General features: G+C 40.8%; 1 protein-coding gene across 1 annotated transcript in view; it reads left to right on the top strand.

Annotated features, from left to right (window-relative positions):
- Positions 1 to 21,190, top strand: part of ATCAY (ATCAY kinesin light chain interacting caytaxin) — a 56,223-nt gene extending 35,033 nt beyond the window's left edge. The window contains exons 8-12 of the mRNA XM_089673584.1: positions 5,399 to 5,497; positions 9,104 to 9,139; positions 16,128 to 16,193; positions 17,496 to 17,531; positions 19,553 to 21,190. Of these exons, the coding sequence (XP_089529710.1) occupies positions 5,399 to 5,497; positions 9,104 to 9,139; positions 16,128 to 16,193; positions 17,496 to 17,531; positions 19,553 to 19,586 (271 nt within the window). The 3' untranslated portion in view covers positions 19,587 to 21,190. The remainder of the gene's footprint in view (positions 1 to 5,398; positions 5,498 to 9,103; positions 9,140 to 16,127; positions 16,194 to 17,495; positions 17,532 to 19,552) is intronic.
- The last annotated feature ends 505 nt before the right edge of the window (positions 21,191 to 21,695 follow it).

The raw sequence follows: 21,695 nt of genomic DNA, 5'->3' as shown, positions 1-21,695 counted from the left end.
GGATGTTTGAAGCATCTGAAAACAAATGATCCAAATTCACTGAAAATAGCTGGTTGTTCAGAAGCAGGCCAGCAAGCCAGTCGCTGCGTCCATAAGGGCTGTATCACATGGATGTTCCGATCAGGTCCGCCTGCCTGTTTTTCAGGCGGACCCGATCGGAACCTCCATTCCCCTTTATGGAGCAGCGGGTGTAAATGGGCATGTGTCTGTTTACACCCGACAGACATCCAATCCGAGCAGCCAAAAAGCGACGGATGGGGATCCAATTCCCCTTCCTTCCATCAGATCGGGTCAGATGAAAATGGACAGGCAGTCTGTTTTCCTCTGACTGCCCATTGAGGAAAGCGAACAGCTCTATGTCTGCTCTGCAGCAGCGGAGTGGCCACAGAGCTGTCAACTGCTTGCACAGTGGATAGCAGCGGAGAGATTCCCCCTGCTGAGCAAGTGGACCTGCTAAGCGGGTCCGCCCCTAACAACCATGACTCTTCTGCTCTCAGTGAGACTCTGTCAGCAGAATGTAAAAAAAATGCAAATTTAAAGAAAAGAAAATTCAATCCATACCAAGCACTTTGGGTCAGTTATGGATTCTGAGGGAAACCCCATGCCAAAATAATAATAAAAAATAGCTTGTGGCCCCCCTAAATTCCATACCTGACCCTTAGCCAAGCATGGCCAGGAAATGGGGGGGCAAACAAAAACCACACCAGGCCTGAACCATACCAGGCCACATGCCCTCAACATGAGGAAGGGTGCTTTGGGCAGGGCCCCCCAAAGCACCTTGTCTCCATGTTGAGAAACTCTTGCTCGGTGGTTGTGGGGTCTGCGGGTGGAGGGCTTATCGGGATTTGCAAATCCTGGCCCCTCCCATGTCAGTGAGTATGTGGTAGTTGTTTGAAAACAGATGGCTTCTCCTCTGTCACAATGCACTGATCAGTGCTGCAAATAATTGAACAAAAATGTTGCAAGAAGCTCATTCATGAGAAGTTGAACATTCGATAGACTCCTCATTAATGGAAACAGCCATAGATGGATCAAAATTCGGCCAGTCTCTACTGAACAAGCTGAATTTCATATCAGTATATGTTGAGGTGTGATGACTACAATCTTTTATATATCTAGTAAGGAAGCTAAGTTAGATAATTCAAAATCAGGCATATTTAGTCCACCATTTGTAGGGTGCTGCTGTAAAGTACGAAAATGTATAGCTGTTCTTCTCTTGCTCCAAATATCCAATATAAACTTTTGAGGTTGGAATGTTTTAAAACAATGAGAAGGAGGGGCCTCTAACATATATAAAAAAAAGTTTGGGTTAGGTAAGCATTTTGATTAGACTGGCCCTACCTATATAAAATACAGTTGCAAGAAAAAGTATGTGAACCCCTTGGGATTACGTGGCGTTTTGCATGAATTGGGCATAAAATGTGCTCTGTACGTCATCTATGGCACAACCATGGTTTAATTGCACATAACATGAGGAAGGGTGCAGGGAGGAAAAAGCCTAGGGAGAGTAGCAACAGTGCTAAACTTTCTCCATTTGTAGACAGTCTGTCTTACCATGGACACATGAACATCAAGGATTTTGGAGATACTTTTGTAACCCTTTCCAGCTTCATGTAAGTCAACAATTCTTGATCGTAGGTTTTCTGAGCGCTCTTTTCTGCGAGGCATGGTTCACATCAGACAGTGCTTCTTGAAACCAGTAAACCCAAAACAGGTGTGTGTTTTTTATGGGCAGGACAGCTGTCAGCAACACATCCAATATCATCACACTGATTGGAGTCAAGGTTGGCTCACTCCTGGCTCCAATTAGCTCTGGGAGAAGTCATTAAGCTAGGGCCTCACATACTTTTTCCTCCCTGCACTGTGAATGTTTACATGTTATGTGCAATTAAACCATGGCAACATCTAATGTTTGTGTAGTATTATGTTCAGCAGACTGTGTTCTTCTATTGTTGTGATGTAGATGACGTTCAGAGCACATTTTATGCCCAATTCATGCAAAACTCCACGTAATCCCAAGGGGTCACATACTTTTTCTTGCAACTGTATATTAAAATGGCACCAAACAGTAAGAGTTTTATATTGAGTGAGTCCAACAAGGGAGTGATGTTATATGGATAAATATTACTAGGGTTCTTTGGTATAAAGAGACCCAAATATGCAAATTTTTCTTCACATCGTATAAAAGAATAATGCTTATTCAATGGGGAAGCTGTGCATTAGGTCAAGTAAAGCACTTTGGCTTTATCTAGGTAACCCAAGATTTGGCCAACATTATTGATCAACGACAGAATGCTGGGGAATGATTGTTCTGCATGGGATATGTATAACGGCAGGTAATACGCAAAATCTGCCAACTTTATAAACATACAGATATACAGTACCTTGAAAGACGAGTAGAGACTCTTAAGAATTGTAGAAAGAGACTAACGCTAGGTTGAATAAGATGGGAAAGAGAGGGCAACCTTGTTTATTGCCTTGGGATATTGGTATGGGGGAAGACTATCAAAGGATAAGTAAAGAAAAAAAATAATGAAAAAACAACAAATGCACATATTTTTGCAGTAAAAAAATGTGCATGTATTATTTTTTTCAATGAAGCCCGCAGGGCATTGCAGTCATTATCAGTGCATTATGGGTGCAATGCCATTCTCCTGCAGACACGTCCTCTAGCTTTCTTGCCCATACTCCTGTATGGGCTTTTTGTTTGAGAGCTAGAGGAAGTGTCATTTGACTACAAGGGCTTATCAGCACCCTCACAATCCATTGAAAACTAAAGGCCACCTGCCATGAGAGCAGTTTATTCTTTCACAGATTCCTGTAAGTGAATGATGCAGCTCAGTGGGCAGAGCCCCACACAGCCATGCTGATATTAAAATGTGACAGCAGCTGTGGGGAAAAGAACCCCTGCCCATTGTCACAGGGAAGGGGGGCTAGGAGAAGAGAGGGATCTGCATGAACATTTTAATTGTTACATTTTTAAAAGGTGATCATATCCTATAATTATAATTTGGTGAACGGATTGTGATATATAGTATCTGGATGAGATAACATGATTTAAAGCACTGTATTTTGTCAAATCCTTTTTGGCATCAAGACTTAATAGCATAGTGGGGAAGGAGATAGAGGGCAGCAGTTTTGGCAGGTCTATGGCCTCAATGCCACTGGGTATATCTTATGTAGAGTACTTGACTCAGTTGTTGGGAGGTCAGTAGCGTTGGAATATGAATTTGGACAAGATCAGCCTTAATTTTCACTAGGAGTTTATAATCTGAATTAAGTGGAGAGATGGGGAGGTAGGACTGTACAGTATGTACATGCACAGGATGTTTCTCGATTTACAAACTAGGGTGGTAGAAGCTTCATTAAAGTCAGGATATGCAGTGTTATGAGTAAGAATAGTGTTATAAAGTGAGAACTGGGGACATTTCCATAGATAAGAGTTTGTAGAAATCAGTAGGAAATCCATCTGGTCCTGGGATTTGGTTCTAGGCAAAATACTTAATTGCCAATTATGCCTCCTCTACAATGATAGGCGAGTTAAGTTGTTACCTCTGCTCAAAAGTTAAATTAGCTAAGGGTGACTCATTCAATACATTTTGGAGTTGGTTGGGAAGATTGAGCAGTGTCTTATATTATTGTTCAAAATTGGAGATGATGTAGCTCATTTGTGTGGTGCTTGCTTTGGTCCCTGGATCTGTTGGTTTTAGAACCATGGGATTTTCTTAGTTTGGCAAGATGAGGACCTTTGTTTCCCTATGTATAGAATTTATTGTTGGTATATAGTAACTGTTTGTTGTGTTTGAATGGCCACAAAAGCATAAAAAAAGGCCACCGTCTCCTGCCACTGCTTTTTTTGGACCAGGGTATACTTTTGAGTACGTGCTGTCTGTATGTTTTGGGGACCTCAGCCTGCAAACTGGAATGTTTTATGCAAATGTCCTTCTTGATGTTTGTAGTGTAGGCCATAACATGGCCCCTAAGAAGAGGATGAGCATGTCATGATGAAGTATATTGTCATCTAGATAGTTAGCCCAATAAAAATGGGGAGAATGTTTAAAATGTTGAGATTTATCATGGTGTGAGGGGAAATTCTAGGAGTAGAATTTGATTATAGAGTGTTTATGGGCAAGGGGATATAAAAGTGGTCAGAAAGGGAAAATGAGCCAACAGTGGTCCTAATAATTGTAGGAAATAAAGAGTCAGCTATAAAGAAATTGTCTAGTCTGGAGAAAGTCGCATGAGCATCAGAATAACATGTGTAGTCTAGTTCACTGGTGTGCAACAATCTCCAGACATTGTCCAAGGTAAGGTTAACTAGGAGGCATCAAAAGTTCTCATTAGAGTCATCTTGTGTGGTGCTAAGGAATGATCAATTGAGAGGTCGGTCACAGCACTGATATCTCCAGCTGTCAACAAATTAGAATATGCTTTAGTTGAAGCATTTGAGTAAGATGGACAAACAGGGGAGTGTGTTAGGCACAAATTTTCATATATTTCAAAGAGAAACAATTTCTCATCCAATTCAAGCAAGATGTATCTACTTTCAGGATCTTGGTTTAATAAGAGATAGCTATTGTGTTACCGATTATCCTTTAACCGTTTTCTTTTACTGTTTCCTTTTTTTTAATCTTTTGTGTGCACTAAGTACCTTGGGCATACCTTGTATACCTTGTGCTTTCCCTGCTGTGTCACAATGTGTTAATGTGTTTCTTATAAATATAATGTAACAATCATGTTACATTGTATTTTGCTGTAGTTTTTACAATCAGTTTAAGGGCTTTTCACAGTAAATAGCTTTCTAAAACACTGGATTCACATCTGTATGACACAGTAAGGTAATCTTACACTTCAATAATGTACAATACACCATGAAGTGCCTTGACGATCATTTTGAGCAGCACCCCAATGCACAGAATGCGAACCATGCCTGAAACTCTACACTCCCCCCCCCCCCCCCCCAGTCCTTACAAGTTCAGGTTTTTTGTTGTTGATAATTGTTGCAATATTGATATGCATGTATATAAGTGAATCAACAGATTTTCTAAGGTACCAAGAGTGCATTAAAGTGGTGGTTTCTGTACACTGTCTTTTCTGATCTCAACCATTTTTTCATACAAATTGTTGACCTTTGTCCGGTCACATAAAATTAAACACATAAATTATGCAGCTGAAAAACAAGTACAGAGCTTTGAACATACAAACATAAGAAGAGACAGTCATCAAAGATGCACCATTTTAAAACACTCATGCCTAAAAAAGTAATCTTTAGAAAGCATAATAAGCTTTTTTGCCACACTCTTTCTAGGAAAAAAATCCCTTTGTGTTTTTTTTTAAGTCTAGTCACTATGATTTATTATTGCTTATACATCTCTGTTTTCTTTTGCCACTTATTCAGTGTGAAATTTATCAACAAGATACAGTATGTGCATAGCCTAGAAGAACTGGAGCAAATTATCCCTATGGAAAATGTACATATTCCTGAATGCGTATTTCAGTAAGTTAAAATCATGCTATGATTATAAAAGTGGGCCCTAGATGGTCAATTTGTAATGGTGTTGTCTAGTGAATTGTAAATGCCATTAGTTATGTGACTTAGATATTACAAGACTTCTAAAACTTGAAAAACAACAAAGCAACACTGTAGTTGCACTTAATTTATTACCACTTGCCATCCAGTGGATTTACCCCCCTCCCCCCCTTCCCCCCTTCCTAACCAGGCCATTTTTTGCGATACAGCGCTGCATTACTTTAACTGACAATTGCGTGGTCATGCAATGCTGCACCCAAAATAAATTTCTGTCCTTTTTTTCCCACAAATAGAGCTTTCTTTTGGTGGTATTTTATCACCTCTGCATTTTCTATTTTTTGCACTATAAACAAAAAAAGTCTGACATTTTTGAAAAAAACGAATATTTTTGACTTTTTGCTATAAAACATATCCAGCAAAAAAAATTTAAAAAATCTAATTTCTTGATAAATTTAGGCCAAAATGTATTCTGCTACATGTCTTTGCTAAAAAAAAAAATCCCAATAGATGTTATTGCATCTACAAATGGCGGTATACTGGAATTTTTTTTTTTTACATACTAGTAATGGCGGTGATCAGCAACTTATAGTGGGACTATGGGACTGTGGTGGGCATTTTGACACTGGGTGGGAACTGACTAACTGCCACTGACATCCCAATGACACTAATACAGTGATCAGTGCTAATAAAAAGCACTGATACTGTACTAATGACAATGGCAGGAAGGGATTAACATCTGGAGCGATCAAAGGGTTAACTGTGTACTGTTTTACATAATGTGCTGTATGTGTTTAACTTGGGATACATGTTGCTGTGCAGAGAAATACACAGCAGCATGTTCTTGCTGGCAGGAGAGAGACCTGTGTTGTTTACACACAGGTCTCTCCCCTGTCAGTTATACTTGGCGAGGAATCTCCAGCCGGGCACCAGTGATTGACATCTGTAGCCACCAATGGCGGGCCCCCTACCTGGAAATGCACATCACGTATATATAAGTGACTTTACGCAGCCCTGCTGCCCTATAGCAGTATTTCTCCTATAGGGCGGGGGGAAAGTGGTTAAGCCAAATGAAAATACATTTTAATAGGTAAAAATTCACATGTGAATATGTTCCAGTCCTTTAGTAAACCAACCCCTAAGTCATCAGTGCAAAGAGCAATACATTAGAAAATAAATACTATACTATACTGTTAATGCTACAAACTACATTTCTCAAAGCCCATCCAATGTGGTCTCAGACAGCCAATTGGAGAAAGCAGGATGCACATCTAGAGGTGTCTGTTCTGCAGCCATACTTACAGTATGTGGAATCTCCATTAATTGCATGAGTGCATTGCAGCACTGAAAACATTATAGCCCAACTCCAGGCAAGTAAAAAATTATTTATTTACCTGATATTTCGCTTCTGTCTGCTGCTAGACAGGTTCCAGCAGCTTCTCCCCCATGCTTCAGAGGTCTAGGGTCCTGATGTCATCAAGACCAAAGCAGGGCCCTTAACCCTGCATTGGACATGATGACACCGCAGGACAGTCCAGAGAGTGTGGCAGTGTGCCACCTTCCAGGAAGCTGAGGATCAGGTAAGTAAAATTGTTTCTCCTCTCCCCTAGGTAAAAAGAACTATTAATCCTTTCAGTTCAGGTGCAGAGACATGAAACAAGTATTTGAAGTGACAAATTCTCTTCTTATTACGTACAGTATCTGCAATTGCAGTGCAAATGAAGACAAGTTAAAGTGTTACTAATCCCAGGACCCTGCATTTACTATATCTGGTCTCCCACAGTACACAGTAAGGAAGGGAAAAACTTTGTTGGGTCACAATATACAAGGGAGAGACAGGAAGGTGTTATCTTGAAATAGAAATTAGAGTGTATTATTTGAGAAACAAGAATTGTACAGTTTCTGGACAGTATGTAAGCAACCTGGTATGGTTGCAGTGTAAGAGAGAGAGAGACAAGGCTGAATAGTGCCATCAACAGTCCTCAAAGTGCTGTATGTTGGGCTACCTCTGCAACAGTGGCAGTAGATCAGCCATTTTACCCTTATATCAGAGATCTAACAGAGTAGCCACCAAATAGTGGTCTCTCTTCAATGTCACAATCCTGTGGTCTTTGCACCAGCATTTTACCACAAAGGTCCCCATTTTCCAAATAGCCTGAAATAGAAAAACCTACTAGGGTTTGAGAGTTGTGAACTATCTTCTTGAAGACCATTTCTACTCACTGCCAGCACACCAACCCTCCTTCCTCTCATATTCCTTCTATGCCTTTTTGCTGCCTGTGCCTCACAAGGGTAGAGGCAAGAGGCATAGGATTTTGCTGAGTGTGAGATAGCGAAGTGTTCCACTCCCCCCTGATGTTGTGCCTCCAGTGCCAGGTCTATCAAGCCACTGTGTGTGTTCCAGGAGGAACATGCAAGGGATTTTATCACCAATCCACTCGTTGTGGCCCACCATTATGTTTGCCTCTTTAAAAAGTGACAAAAATACTGCACATATACTGAACGGTGAACCGCTTGCATGGTGAAAAGAACCCCAGCTTCCTAGAGTCTATTCAGATGGCACACTGGTAGAAGTGCAGGAACAGCCTGGCAGATGACACACTGGCAGAGGTGCAGGAGCGGACTGGCAGATGGCATGCTGGCAGAAGTGCAGGAGCCGGATACCGGCAAGGATCAGCTAGTTCAGGTGTAGGAGGCAGACTAAAGCAAGGTCAGACGGTCCAGGTCGGCAACTATCAGGCAGAGCAAGCATGAACAGTAGGCAGAAGAGTACTCAAAGGGCAGGCCAGGGGTCGGTACAGGCAGCATTCAAGCAGGGTCAATAACAGATCAGCAATGGAATTACTGGTAACAGGATGCACGGGTGCTCAAAAGTAATAGACCAAACGGCACTAATGCAAGGCACTAGCCTAGCTTAAATAGCCTGCCTGTGCGCAATCGCGCTTGTGCATTTGCTAATCGGCCACGAGCAGTGCTAACAGGTGTTCTGCGCCTGCACATAGATATGTGCATTCCCTGACAATGAGATTCGTATATAGCTGCTAGGGATAGTATCATCAAAATAATGGAGATGTGAGCTGAGAGGGTTTGCATTGAGGGGAGGTGCAATAGTCAGAAATGACACTGCATTTACTGAGTAGTCACTTTGACATTCTAATTAGTATGCTTGTTTCTTGTCACTGACCAAGAAAATGATAAACCCCAACCAGGGGCGGACTGGGGGCCCCCAGGCAATAGGGGATCATGAAGCCCCTGTGTCCTTGCTCAAACTCAAAAAAGCCTATGAAAAAGGTACCAGGGGCATCTAATGGGGCCCCCTACTGACCCTGGGCCCTCGGGCAATGCCCGAGTTTCCAAATGGTCAGTCAGCCCCTGACCCCAACAGCCATCCAACAAGAATAATTTAAAAATGTAAAGCAATGTTAGCCCAGTATGTTTACGTACTGTTTATGGCTATGGTATACATTAGAGGGGCTATGTGTACAAAAAAAGTGTTTCCAGAGTAGTAAAGATTTGATACAATTAAATATACCTCTCTTGAATTATGCATTTTTTTCTGTATGTTTTGTGCTATAGGTATGATGAAGAAAGAATCAAAGCAAAGAGAGAAAGGTATAATTTCCAATATATATATATACATACCTGTTAGTAAGCATTAAGACAAACTTGAAAAACTTTTATCATTCAAAATTGTTTTGCATATATACATATATATATAATGTATACAAAAGTGCTTACATTGATAAACATCTGGATGCTAATAATCTATTAGTGATTTTCCTGGCTAGGTGTACATAAGGAGCTCACAGCTCAATGTCTATACTAATATGCACACTAGACCAATATCATGAGATACATTGAAGGAAGAGCAGGGGTGGGGCTTGCGTTACTTCAGGGCTGTCTGTGTGCATAAGCATCATATGGAAGTATGGCTATACTCAAAGACAGGAGCATGCACGCAAAGGTGGCTCCTAGGATTCTGCATGGTAGTGAAACCATCCTATAATACAGAAAAGAAAGAGGGCATATTATTATTGTTTCAGGTACTTATATAGCGCCGTCAATTTATGCAGCACTTTACATATATATTGGAAATGTCAGAAAAAACCTCCTGCGCTAAAATGGGGTCCAACCACTCAAGCTGCTGACACTAACCTCTTACCAATGTGAGTAAAGTGTATAAATAGTGCAGCGCTAAAATAAATGTGAATAAGTAAATAAATAATGCCTGTCCATCAGATGGATTTTGGAGTGTTGGTAGGACACTGATCACCTTTACACATTTAATATTCCCGTAGGGAATGCACGTGTTGCACTTTATAATAGTTTAACCCCTTTGTGCACTGGGTTTTTTTTTTGCATTTTTGCATTATTTATTTATTCACATTTATTTTAGCGCTGCACTATTTATACATATTTATACATATATATTGTATATTCACATCAGTCCCTAACCCTCATGGGGTGTACAATCTAAGTTACCTAACTCACATTCATATATACACATGCTAGGGCCAATTTAGACAGGAGCTAATTCACCTCCCAGCATGTCTTTAAAGTGTGGGAGGAAACCGGAGTACCCAGAGGAAACCCTTAAAAAGAACCACAGGCAAAACCTTTTATTCATTTTGGAGGGAGGATTATAACCCCTGTCAGAATTGTATACTACATGTGTCCCATTTGGGGAGATTTTTCTCCACTTCCTGTCCCAAAGCCAAAACAGGTAATGAGAGGAATTCCTTGATAGATGTTCTCATCCCTTTCAACTCTAAACTAAAACTTAAAAAAAATTGTGTTTACTTATACTTTAATAATACTTTAATGTCTGAAATTGCTTGTGTCCCTGATTGACTTTGAAACTTTCTGATAAAGGGTTTATAATTACAGGCTTTCGTTAGCTTCAAACAGGTTTTGCAGTTTTATATATGGCAAAGCAAAACCCACCTGAAACAGGTCCAGTACAGGTCAGAAGGTGGTCAATTGCAGGTCATATTCATCTGTCTATGAACCATGATTATAGCACTATTGAGGAACTTTTTATTATCAGTTTTACATGACAGTCAGATAAGGTCTGAATATCCACTCTATTTAGAGGTTTACATTTAATATATGTCAGAATTTACTGTATTCTACCTATCTATGGTCAATATGTAAAAATCATATATTTATCTCCACATTGTATTTTAATTATTTCTGGGCTACTCAAATTACTATGAATGATCCTAAAATTTGTAAACTTAAACTGTGATGTTCCCCAAACATTTACTTCCTTGTATTTTGTGACACTTATTCACTATGCCATGTTGTGGCACCTCTCTGTCACAAATACAGAGCCTGCCTTCTGAACTACAGAAGTGCAAAGAGGAGGAGTTTCAGGAGGCGGAGTCAGTACAGGAATCACTGCTTGCAGGCAGCAAGGTACTATGGGATATGTAGTCCTTAGAAATAAACAGCGGAGAAGAAGATGCAAAGCATGCTGGGAATCCAGGAGGTTGTGGAAAGAGATGGCCAGCAGACAAGCAGCGCTTACAATATGTGAGACCTTAGTGAGATGGCAGTACTAATAAATATAAATGATATATGCTATAAATACTGCTCATGTGTAAAGATTACATGTGATTCACCCATACAGTGAAGGAAATAAGTATTTGATCCCCTGCTGATTTTGAATGTTTGCCCACTCACAAAGAAATGATCAGTCTAAAAATCGAAAGGTAGGTATATTGTAACACTAAGAGACAGAATAGCAACAAAAAATTCAAAAGAAATGCATGTCTAACAAATTATGCACTGATTTTCATGTTTATGAGGGAAATAAGTATTTGATTCCCTTCACAAAACATGACTTAGTACTTGGTGACATCCCTTGTTGGCAATCACAGAGGTCAGACGTTTCCTGTAGTTGGGCACCAGGTTTGCACACATCTCAGGAGGGATTTTGGCCCACTCCTCTTGGCAGATCCTCTCCAAGTCATTAAGGTTTGGTGGCTTGATAAAAGAGGTATCTCCTGCGCCTCCAGATGTACTACTAAAATGCAGCAGCCAGCACTACGGGTGCCACAATCAAAGCACCCACAATATACAGGGAATGAGAGTAGAACACAGTGCGGCGCTTATATGCCCTAACAGCCCTAGATGTAATACAAATAACTTATCACATGTAGCTAATAAGTGATAAATAGGTGATAACACACAATAAAGTGACTAAAACACAATAACATGAATAGTGTCCATGTGGGAAATGAAGTCATGCAGGTGTGCACTGCAAATGCCAATCCTCAGACAGGTGGAGTGCCCCCCTCCTCAAATAGGTGGAGTGCCAATCTGCAGACACTCAAGTGCCAATCCTCAGACAGGTGGAGTGCCCCCTCACCTTCCTGCCCAGGCCCCACAGGACCAACGAGCCTTGGGTATATAATCGCTCTATACCCCTGAGCGTGGATGGATCCCTCTGCTGATGGGTTCCCCGGATGACAGTATTGGGCTTCTCCTCCTCTTAGCTCCTATGCAGATCGTTGGTGGTATCGATAGGTCTCCCTCCCTCACGATCACAAATGAGGAAAGAGAGCTTGCATAGTGTAAAACCACTTTATTCAGACAGTAAAAAGTGAAAAACGTACTCACATGCTTCTAAAACAAGTCGTTTAAGCTCCTCCCCCTGGCGTATCTACGCGTTACGTCACTCATACATCCTGATGAAGTCACGTGTATGAGTGACGTAACGCGTAGATACGCCAGGGGGAGGAGCTTAAACGACTGAACGTTCTGACGTCACATCCGGCGCGGGCGCCATCTTGGTGCACCTGGTCCTGAATACAGTACACCCTCTGAGTGGTGTAAAGGCCTGACTTGTTTTAGAAGCATGTGAGTACGTTTTTCACTTTTTACTGTCTGAATAAAGTGGTTTTACACTATGCAAGCTCTCTTTCCTCATTTGTGATCGTGAGGGAGGGAGACCTATCGATACCACCAACGATCTGCATAGGAGCTAAGAGGAGGAGAAGCCCAATACTGTCATCCGGGGAACCCATCAGCAGAGGGATCCATCCACGCTCAGGGGTATAGAGCGATTATATACCCAAGGCTCGTTGGTCCTGTGGGGCCTGGGCAGGAAGGTGAGGGGGCACTCCACCTGTCTGAGGATTGGCACTTGAGTGTCTGCAGATTGGCACTCCACCTATTTGAGGAGGGGGGCACTCCACCTGTCTGAGGATTGGCATTTGCAGTGCACACCTGCATGACTTCATTTCCCACATAGACACTATTCATGTTATTGTGTTTTAGTCACTTTATTGTGTGTTATCACCTATTTATCACTTATTAGCTACATGTGATAAGTTATTTGTATTACATCTAGGGCTGTTAGGGCATATAAGCGCCGCACTGTGTTCTACTCTCAAGGTTTGGTGGCTGATGTTTGTCAACTCGAACTTTCAGCTCCCTCCACAGATTTTCAATCGGACCACTCCAGGACCTTAACCTCCCTGGCGGTATGATTCCTTCCGATTTTTTGTGCTGAAAGCGGTACCATTTTTTCGCATGGAAATAGTTTTTTATTGTAGGCTGTAATTTTTAGGAAAATTTCCCCACAAATCATTATCATTCAATTCTGTAAGTGGTTCTGATTTACTATCGCTGTTCTCTAGCCGGTCTAAAACCGCTTTTGACGTAAAGGGACGCTTTTTGGACGCCATGGACTTTTCTAAGTTTCCAGGCAGAAAGAACAGACAAAATGCAGGCAGGGCACAGGACAAAGCACTAGGGACAATATGTATGTGAAATGGGATGAAACAGCAATGTTTTACTATTTAAAATTGAAAAAAAAAAAAAATGACATTTTTTAAATTTTTTAAATTTCCCGCCGCCGGCGGCGCCCGTACGTCCCGACGTCACGGGGACCGGAATACAGAAGCCGGATGCCGGCATCGGCCAGAGGAGATGGCCGGGGACGCTGCAGGGGACACATCGTGGGAACGAAGGACAAGGTAAGTGCTGCAGGGACCCCCAGAGCAGCGCCGCATGGTAAGCCCGAGTGTAGCTCGGGGTTACCGCTTGTGGTATAGAAATTCTACCCCGAGCTACACTCGGGAAAACTGACAGGGAGGTTAATGTGCTTCTTCTTGAGCCACTCCTTTGTTGCATTGGCTGTCTATTTTGGGTCATTGTCATTCTGGAACACCCATCCACGACCCATTTTCAATGCCCTGGCTGAGGGAAGAAGGTTCTCACCCAAGATTTGACGGTACATTGCCCTGTCCATCGTCCCTTTGATGCGGTGCAGGGAGAGGACATGTCCCCTTAGCAGAAAAACATCCCTAAAGCAGAATGTTTCCACCACCATGTTTGACAGTTGGGATGGTGTTCTTGGGGTTCTTGGCAGCATTCCTCCTCTTCCAAACACAGCGAATTGAGTTGATGCCAAAGAGCTCGATTTTGGTCTCATCTGACCACAACACTTTCAACCAGTCCTCCTCTGCATCATTCAGATGTTCAGTGGCAAACTTCAAACAGGCCTGGACATGTGCTTTCTTGAGCAGAGGGACCTTGTGGGCACTGCAAGATTTCAATCCTTGTCAGCGTAGTGTGTTACCAATTGTTTTCTTGGTGACTGTGGTCCCATCTGCCTGGAGATCATTGACAAGATCCTCACGTGTAGTTCTGGGATGATTCCTTACTGTTCTCATGATCATTGACACTCCACGAGGTGAGATATTGCATGGTGCACCAGACCTAGGGAGACTGACAGTTGTTTTGTGTTTCTTCCATTTGCGAATGATTGCACCAACTATTGTCACCTTTTCACCAAGCTGTTTGGTGATAGTTTGGTAGCCCAGTCCAGCCTTGCCATGGTGGAGACTTTGGAATCTGATTGTTTGATTGCTTTTGTAGACAGGTGTCTTTTATACAGGTAACAAAATGAGATTAGCAGCACTCCCTTTAAGAGACTGCTTCTAATCTCAGCTTGTTACCTGTATGAAAGACAGCTGGTAGCCAGAAATCCTGCTGAATGATAGGGGATCAAATACTTATTTCCTTCATGAACATGCAAATCAGTGCATAATTTGTTAGACATGCATTTCTTTTGAATTTTTTGTTGCTATTCTGCCTCTCAGTGTTACAATACACCTACCATTCAATTTTTAGACTGATCATTTCTTTGTTAGTGGGCAAACATTCAAATCAAATCAGCAGGGGATCAAATACTTATTTCCTTCACTGTATACTGTTAACTGTTTTTCCCTTTCACACCTGCTCACCCAGAGCAATCTTTACATTTCTGCTATGGAGCTGTTTATTCAGCAATGGCTTTGTCATTACTAAAAATAATAAGGTAATACATATATATTTTTAAGGACAAACAAGGCTTTCTTTTCATGATATTGTCTTGCAACAGTTTTTGTTTTCGCAATCCTTAGATGATAAAACGCAACCAAACTAAACAAAATGCACTCTTTCCTTTACTTGAGCAGTGTTAGTTTTAAAATAAATAGTGTTACTGCACATAAAATGTGCGCATTTTATTCTGTAATTTGTCCTGTTTAAAATGACACTAAAATTATGATTCTGGTACAAAGCATTGCAATGTTATTTACAAATGAAATAAACTTTTTTTTTACTTGTCAGTTTGCTTTAACTGACATTATTTGCAGGTCTGAGATCATCCCTTTGATTTGCAGATGAATAAACAGAAAGATACAAATATAACAGTACTGTATGTTACATCATATCATTCTATAATCATGGTCTGAGCAGTGACTAGTTACACACATCCTGTGTACAATGATTCAATTTTTTTGTGGCATGTGTAGCATGCCCAGAATCTGCAACTAGTTTAAGATCACACACATCAGAATGCTATTTGACCTGCTTGCTTATATAAGAGGTCAAAAGTATCTGGTGAGTACGGATACTGGGGTCACCCAGGGATCGCATTAACACCACAAATGTGAGGTGTGGCAAAAATCTTGTTTTTGCGGTGGAGCTTGCACAGATTTCCTTTGTTTTCTGGACTTTGCACTAGCACAGCACTATTGGACGTGGACGTTTATTATATAGCACTATATGTGTTTGAAATGATGATTTGTGTGCAGTTTTTTACTTTGCATTTATGATGATAAGTGTGATCTTTTCACAATATATGCGTAATCACTTGTCATTTTGCACATTAACGTTCACAGATTATTTATATATTTCACAGTATTTAGAGCACATATAATTTATATTTATTAGCGCTGCAATCTCACTCAGGGTTCACTATTGTGATACTTAGGCGTTTCACAGCAGTTTCTTTTAAATACATACACGTTTTCTGAGGGAGCGCAGGAGATTGTTTTAATATTTTTAGAATTCACATGAAAGATTGGGATTTTTTAAAGTAACCTTATATTGGATTGTCAAAATAACTATTGTCTTTACTGCTCCTAAAATGCTGATGTTATAAAGTGAAATTGTATGCTGTGACCATAAACTTGCTTTAAGTGATTTGCTCTCTAACTGATCAATGTCAGTATTTACATTTCTTTCTAATTTTTAAAATCAAATTAAGCAACCTCCTGCCACACTCATTATATGAAAAAAAAACAATTTTTTTACTCTGTAGTGTTCGTGTTGAAAAAGAGTCAGGAGAAGCAGAAAACTTCCCAATGTACCATGCGACTGCTACCAAGTATGTATCTTTACTATTGTTATAATGTGTATGGACCTGTTTTTTGGAAATTAGAATAAACTGAAGTATTTTTAGAAGATTTGAAATATGCAGATGTATCTAAACGTATGATTTAAAAATAGTGCTATATTAATTTCATTGTGTGCTGCAGAATACTCAGTTCTGTAACTGCAATGGTTTGCAGGAATCAATGAAGGTTTCAAGACAATTGTGCATTAAATTACATTTTAATTAGTTTTTATCTTTCCAAAGAAAAATATCTCACTCTTCACAATCACACCTTATTCATGTCGTCAGTTTTCAGCAGCACCCATATTTGTGAGCCATTATTGTTAAGAATAAAGCACTCAAAGGGCAAAATTAGAACCAAAATATCTAATGAGCACCTTGAGAATTAATTGAGAATTGCTACTACATCCATGAAAAACAGTGTCAAAGATTGCACTCCAGAGGCGTCCCTAGGATTGGTGTCACCTGGTGCAGAAACATGTGGTGTCACCCCTCCAGAGAGGAAGTAGTGGTGCCGGTGTAGCGGTAAAATGAGTATCCCGACCCGTGAAGATATGTATCCCCTGAAGCAAGTGCGCATGTGCCGGTTTCAGGCTGAAGAAGCCGATCTCCAACTTTAGCACAGAGCTGCCACAGTTAAGCCCTTACAGGCTGCAAACCGCTGAAGCTGATCCGGCAGATCACTATGGGTTGCAAGATCAGTTAACTCCTTATAGGTTGAATCTATACAGGGTTAACTGATCTTGCAACCCATTGTCATCTGCGTGATCAGCTTCAGCGGTTTGCAGCCTGTAAGGGGTTAACTGTGGCAGCTCTGTGCTAAAGTCGGAGATTGGCGATCAGCTTCTTTGGCCTGAAACTGGCACATGCGCACTTTCTTCAGGGGATACATATCTACACGGGTCGGGGATACTCATTTTACCGGTACACCGGGGGCAGCTGTCACTGTGCCGGGAATCTGGGATCACCCCAATAACTGGCCAGGACCTTCACAGAGCCCAGAAGCTCTGCTGGCATCCTGCTCCTGCACCCCCTGTGATGGTGTCACCCGGTGCGGCCCGCACCCCCCTAGGGATGCCACTGTCGCACTCAGATTCATTATCTATATCAGTGATCATTCACTTGTGATCTGCCAGACTTTTTCTGCTCATCAGCTATCCTTATTGTTAGTGCATTTTATGTGTGGCCCAAGACAATTCCTCTTCCAATGTGGCCCAGGACAGTGAAAAGGTTGGACACCCCTGATTTAAAGCAATAACTGATTTTAATTTTTTATTTTTTATTGTGTTCCAGGGCAGAAGAAAGGGAAGAAAATGTTGAAACAACAAGGTATTGACATTATTTACAAGAATAAAAAGTAAGCTCTATGCACCCTGTGCACATGGATTGTTTTCAAAAGATACTAATACAGTTAGATTGACACCATTAGTGCAGTTTATTTTGCTTGCCAAGCAAAGAACATTTGTTCATATAAAGTGGTTGTAAACCCTTACATATACCCACTCAAGTGACTTGCCTCAGGTGATACACAGATGAAACAAAACCTCCTACATAACTTGTACCTGTTTATCTGCAGCCCTCTCTCCTGTACAGCTTTCTAAAACCCAGGGCGAAGGATTTTTCTCAGCTCCAGGAGGCAGGGGCAGGAATCTGCCATCACACATTGCACAGAATAGGGGGGGAGCTCAGTGTAATCTGAGACATGAGTGGAGGGTAAAGACACACCTCCATCTACAAAGTCTCTTGGGAAAACATGCACAGCTGAGGCTGTCAATCACTTGCTGTGTGCTAGAGGGGGATGGGAGACATCTCCCGAGATTGTCTGCCTGGTGTTGACATAACCAATTAGAAGTGACTTATGCAGATAGCAGAGGAATGAGACAGTAGAGAGAAATGACATGCAGTGCTTTATATTGAGGAAAGTACACACTATACAGTAGAAGGATGTAGAAGGAAATGCTTTGTTCACTTTTCATTTCAAAGGTTTACTACCACTTTAAAGCAGAACTTCACACAGTCAATCAACATTGACTATTTTGTATCCTTGTGCTGCTAGCATTAGTAAATAGATAGGAAATTATACCATATTTACTTATTTTAACCACTTGCCCTCCTGAGGATTTACAACTTTCCTGACCAGGCCATTTTTTGCGTTACAGCGCTGTGTTATTTTAACTGACAATTGCGCGATCACAATGTTGCACCCAAATTAAATTTACGTCCTTTTTTTTCCCATGAATTGAACATTCTTACGGTGGTATTTGATCACCTGTGCGTTTATTTTTTGCACTATATATTTTGAGAAAAAAACAATATTTTGGACTTTTTGCTATTATACATGTCCAGTACAAAAATTTAAAAAATTACATTTTGTCATAAATTTAGGCCAAAATGTATTCTGCTCCAAGTCTTTGCTAAAAGAAATCCCAATACGTGTAAATTATTTGGTTTATGCGAAAGTTATAGCGTTTACAAATGGTGGTATAGATACTGGGATTTTTTTTTCTAGTAATGGCGGTGATCAGTGACTTTTAGCGGGACTGCGGTGAACATTCTGACACTGGGGGAGAACTAACTTGGTGTCACATCCCCAGTGACACCAATAGAGTGATAAGTGCTAAAAAAAAGCACTGTACTAATGGCACTGGGCAGGAAAGGGTTAATGTGAGGGGCAATCAAAGGGTTAACTATGTGCTGGGAGTGTTTTACTAGGGGGCGGGGGGTGTGTCCTTTACTGTAAGCACCCTGATCGGGATGGCTGTGTGTGCTCGAGCTGACAGGGAGGAAGACTGTTTGTTCCCCATGACTGATTGGGTAATTACCAGCCGGGACCTGGAGATTGACATCTGCAGCCGTGAATGGCAGCACGGTCCGCGCGCACCCCCTACCCGTAAGTGCAAAATCATTTAAATATATGTGATTTTGCGCACAGATGCCGCCCTGTAGCAGTATATTGTTTATACGGCGGTCCTTAATCGGTACATTCCTTTAGTTTCTGCCTGGCTTCCATGCTTAGGCAAACAATGCAATACATCCCAGGAGTCTTCAGGAGGGGAGGAGGGGTTTTCTCAACTAAGCGCACCCTCCTGTCTGCATGCCTGAGCTAAGGGCAGATGGATTCCAGGAAGTAAATGCTACATCAATCATCTGACCACAACTGCTTTGGGTTGTTGTTCTAAGTGATTTCCCAGCAAAAAAAAGCATTGAGACATGGATGGATGGGGGAGTTTGCTTTGAATATTTAAAATGAATTAAATAGCGCTTTTGGGTTGCGGTGCTCAGATAGTGTACATTGTAGTTCCGCTTTAATGTTAAACCTGATGATTAATTTAAGTATTTTTCTATTCCAGCTTTCCACAATCTGATGATTTTGTTTGTAAATGAATCCTTCCAAAGACTTCAATACAACTTCTCAGCATGAAATAAACCTTTGTTAAAGATTCCTGCTGCATCTTCCAGTCTGAATCTCCATTTTAAAGGCAACACTGAGCCTTAAATCTTTTTATTGTCCAAGATCTTCCTTCGGTTCATTGTTTGTTCTGTGAATAATTTGCTCCCATCATTCAATGACATCATCATTTCTCTCTTCATGGGTAAAAAAAGAAATGGTGTACTTGGTCTGACTGGTAGAGGATCTTTCTTGTAAAAGACACTTACAAATACTTACGCAATCTAGGTAAAAAGCTAGTGAAGGATAAAGAGTATAACAACATCATATTACCATTAGAACTACTGAAGAGATAAAAAAACATGAAACTGATTATTAAAAACCTTTCGATCATCATGATTAATTTTAGAGTGGAAACATAATCCAGGCCTTTTCAGTTATTTCAAAATTGAAATTATCTTAATTATCAAAATCCCAACAAGGCAATAGCCTACAGGAAAGATGATCTAATCCCACACTTCTGACAAAAAAGAAGGGATAAAATAAGATGTAAGTTTGTTCTGAACTCAAGACAGGCTACAATGAAGGAAGTAGTGTGAGCAGAGCAAACAGGAGTGAAAAGCAAAGTAGACTACATAGACCAAGCTACAAGGGTAATTTAGGGCAATGCTATGCACAGAAAAGCTTAATTATGGGTTAATGCAAGGTTCGGGTAACTTAACACTGCTTACAGCAATACTGGATGATGAGATACAGGATTCAGCATGATATATACAAAATGCAGGAGATGCAAGATTTAGGATGCAAAATGTTAGGATGCACGCAACAGAACACCAGGAAAGAGAATTCAACATACAAACTATTATGATAAAGGTACTGCGTACTGCTAAGGCACCTGAATGAGGGAGAGGATGGCTAATTAGGCATGTAATAGGTTGCAGGGAGACGCATGCTGGTAAGCAGCGAAAGCAGGAAAAAAATAATTTAAGACTAAAACCACATTACAACTAAGCTGTACAGTATATCATAGAGTGCAGTTTCCCTTTATAAAAGGTGGGTTTAGGATTATGTTACAACGCTCTTGTCCAATAATACAAACAGAGCATTAAAAATTGTGGCAATGCAAGCACAAATATCTAAATGCAGTACAATACAAGAATTAGTAAGGGATCAGTCTACCCAACACGTACACCGTGGTTTGGATGGAAGCTGGCACACTATAATATTTGGAAGACTCCACTGTTTACCACAGCATTACAATATCTGACTTGTCCATAAGGAGCTGTGGTGCCACTTGGATCCCCGCAAGAATTAATATATTCCTATGAAGGAGCCACTAGAGGGTAAGTTACAGGTTCTGGAGGGATTAAGAAGCTGGTGCGTGTGACTGAAACCACTGAAATCCCACCATAAAATTAAGACATTAGTTCTACATGTGAAATTCAGGTATGTGCATGTAAATGTCTGCCTGTCTATGCACAAGACTGGCAACATTATTCCTTTATTCCTTTCTACTTTCTTTCCTGCAGCATGTTGCAGTTTTGATCCCACTAGTTCAGATTTTTTGTACAGTAAAGATAATAAAAAAACAGGTGTTATATCTCATTGAGTGTTCATTTACAATTAGTTTTTAATTATTTTTTCAAGTTTGTGCAATGATGAGTAAAAATGCAGCTATAAAAATATTTTTAAAACCACAGAAAAAGGATAAAATTATTAGCTTTGTTTGAAAATGCTGAAAAAAATAATTAAAAAATGTTTTTTGAATTACATTTTTATCCCTGCTTATTTCAGAATAAAAATGGATTGTGTGCATTGAGTTCCATATTTGCTTAAAGGAGACGTTTGGGGGAAAAAAATAAATCTAATAATAACCTATATGGCTCTAACAAAATACAGGCAGCCACCCCCTGCAATAGAAGAAGCATCAGACCAATGCTGCAGCTGTCCCCCAACAGGTCTAAACTCAAGAACTGAGCAAGCATGTGACCAATGATCGCTCAATTCTTGGGTCAGAGCAGTCACCACTCTGTGCTCTGCCCCTCCAGTGTTTACTGGAGCACTGGGCAGGAGAAGGAGGGGAAGCAACTGGCTCAGGCTCTCCT

The sequence above is a fragment of the Staurois parvus genome, unplaced genomic scaffold (assembly GCF_062004578.1).
Source record: "Staurois parvus isolate SC_StPar_1 unplaced genomic scaffold, SC_StPar_1.0 ptg000141l, whole genome shotgun sequence".
NCBI classification, from domain to species: domain Eukaryota; kingdom Metazoa; phylum Chordata; class Amphibia; order Anura; family Ranidae; genus Staurois; species Staurois parvus.
Note: the sequence above shows the minus strand (reverse complement) of the source record. Positions and strands in the feature narration are given on the sequence as shown.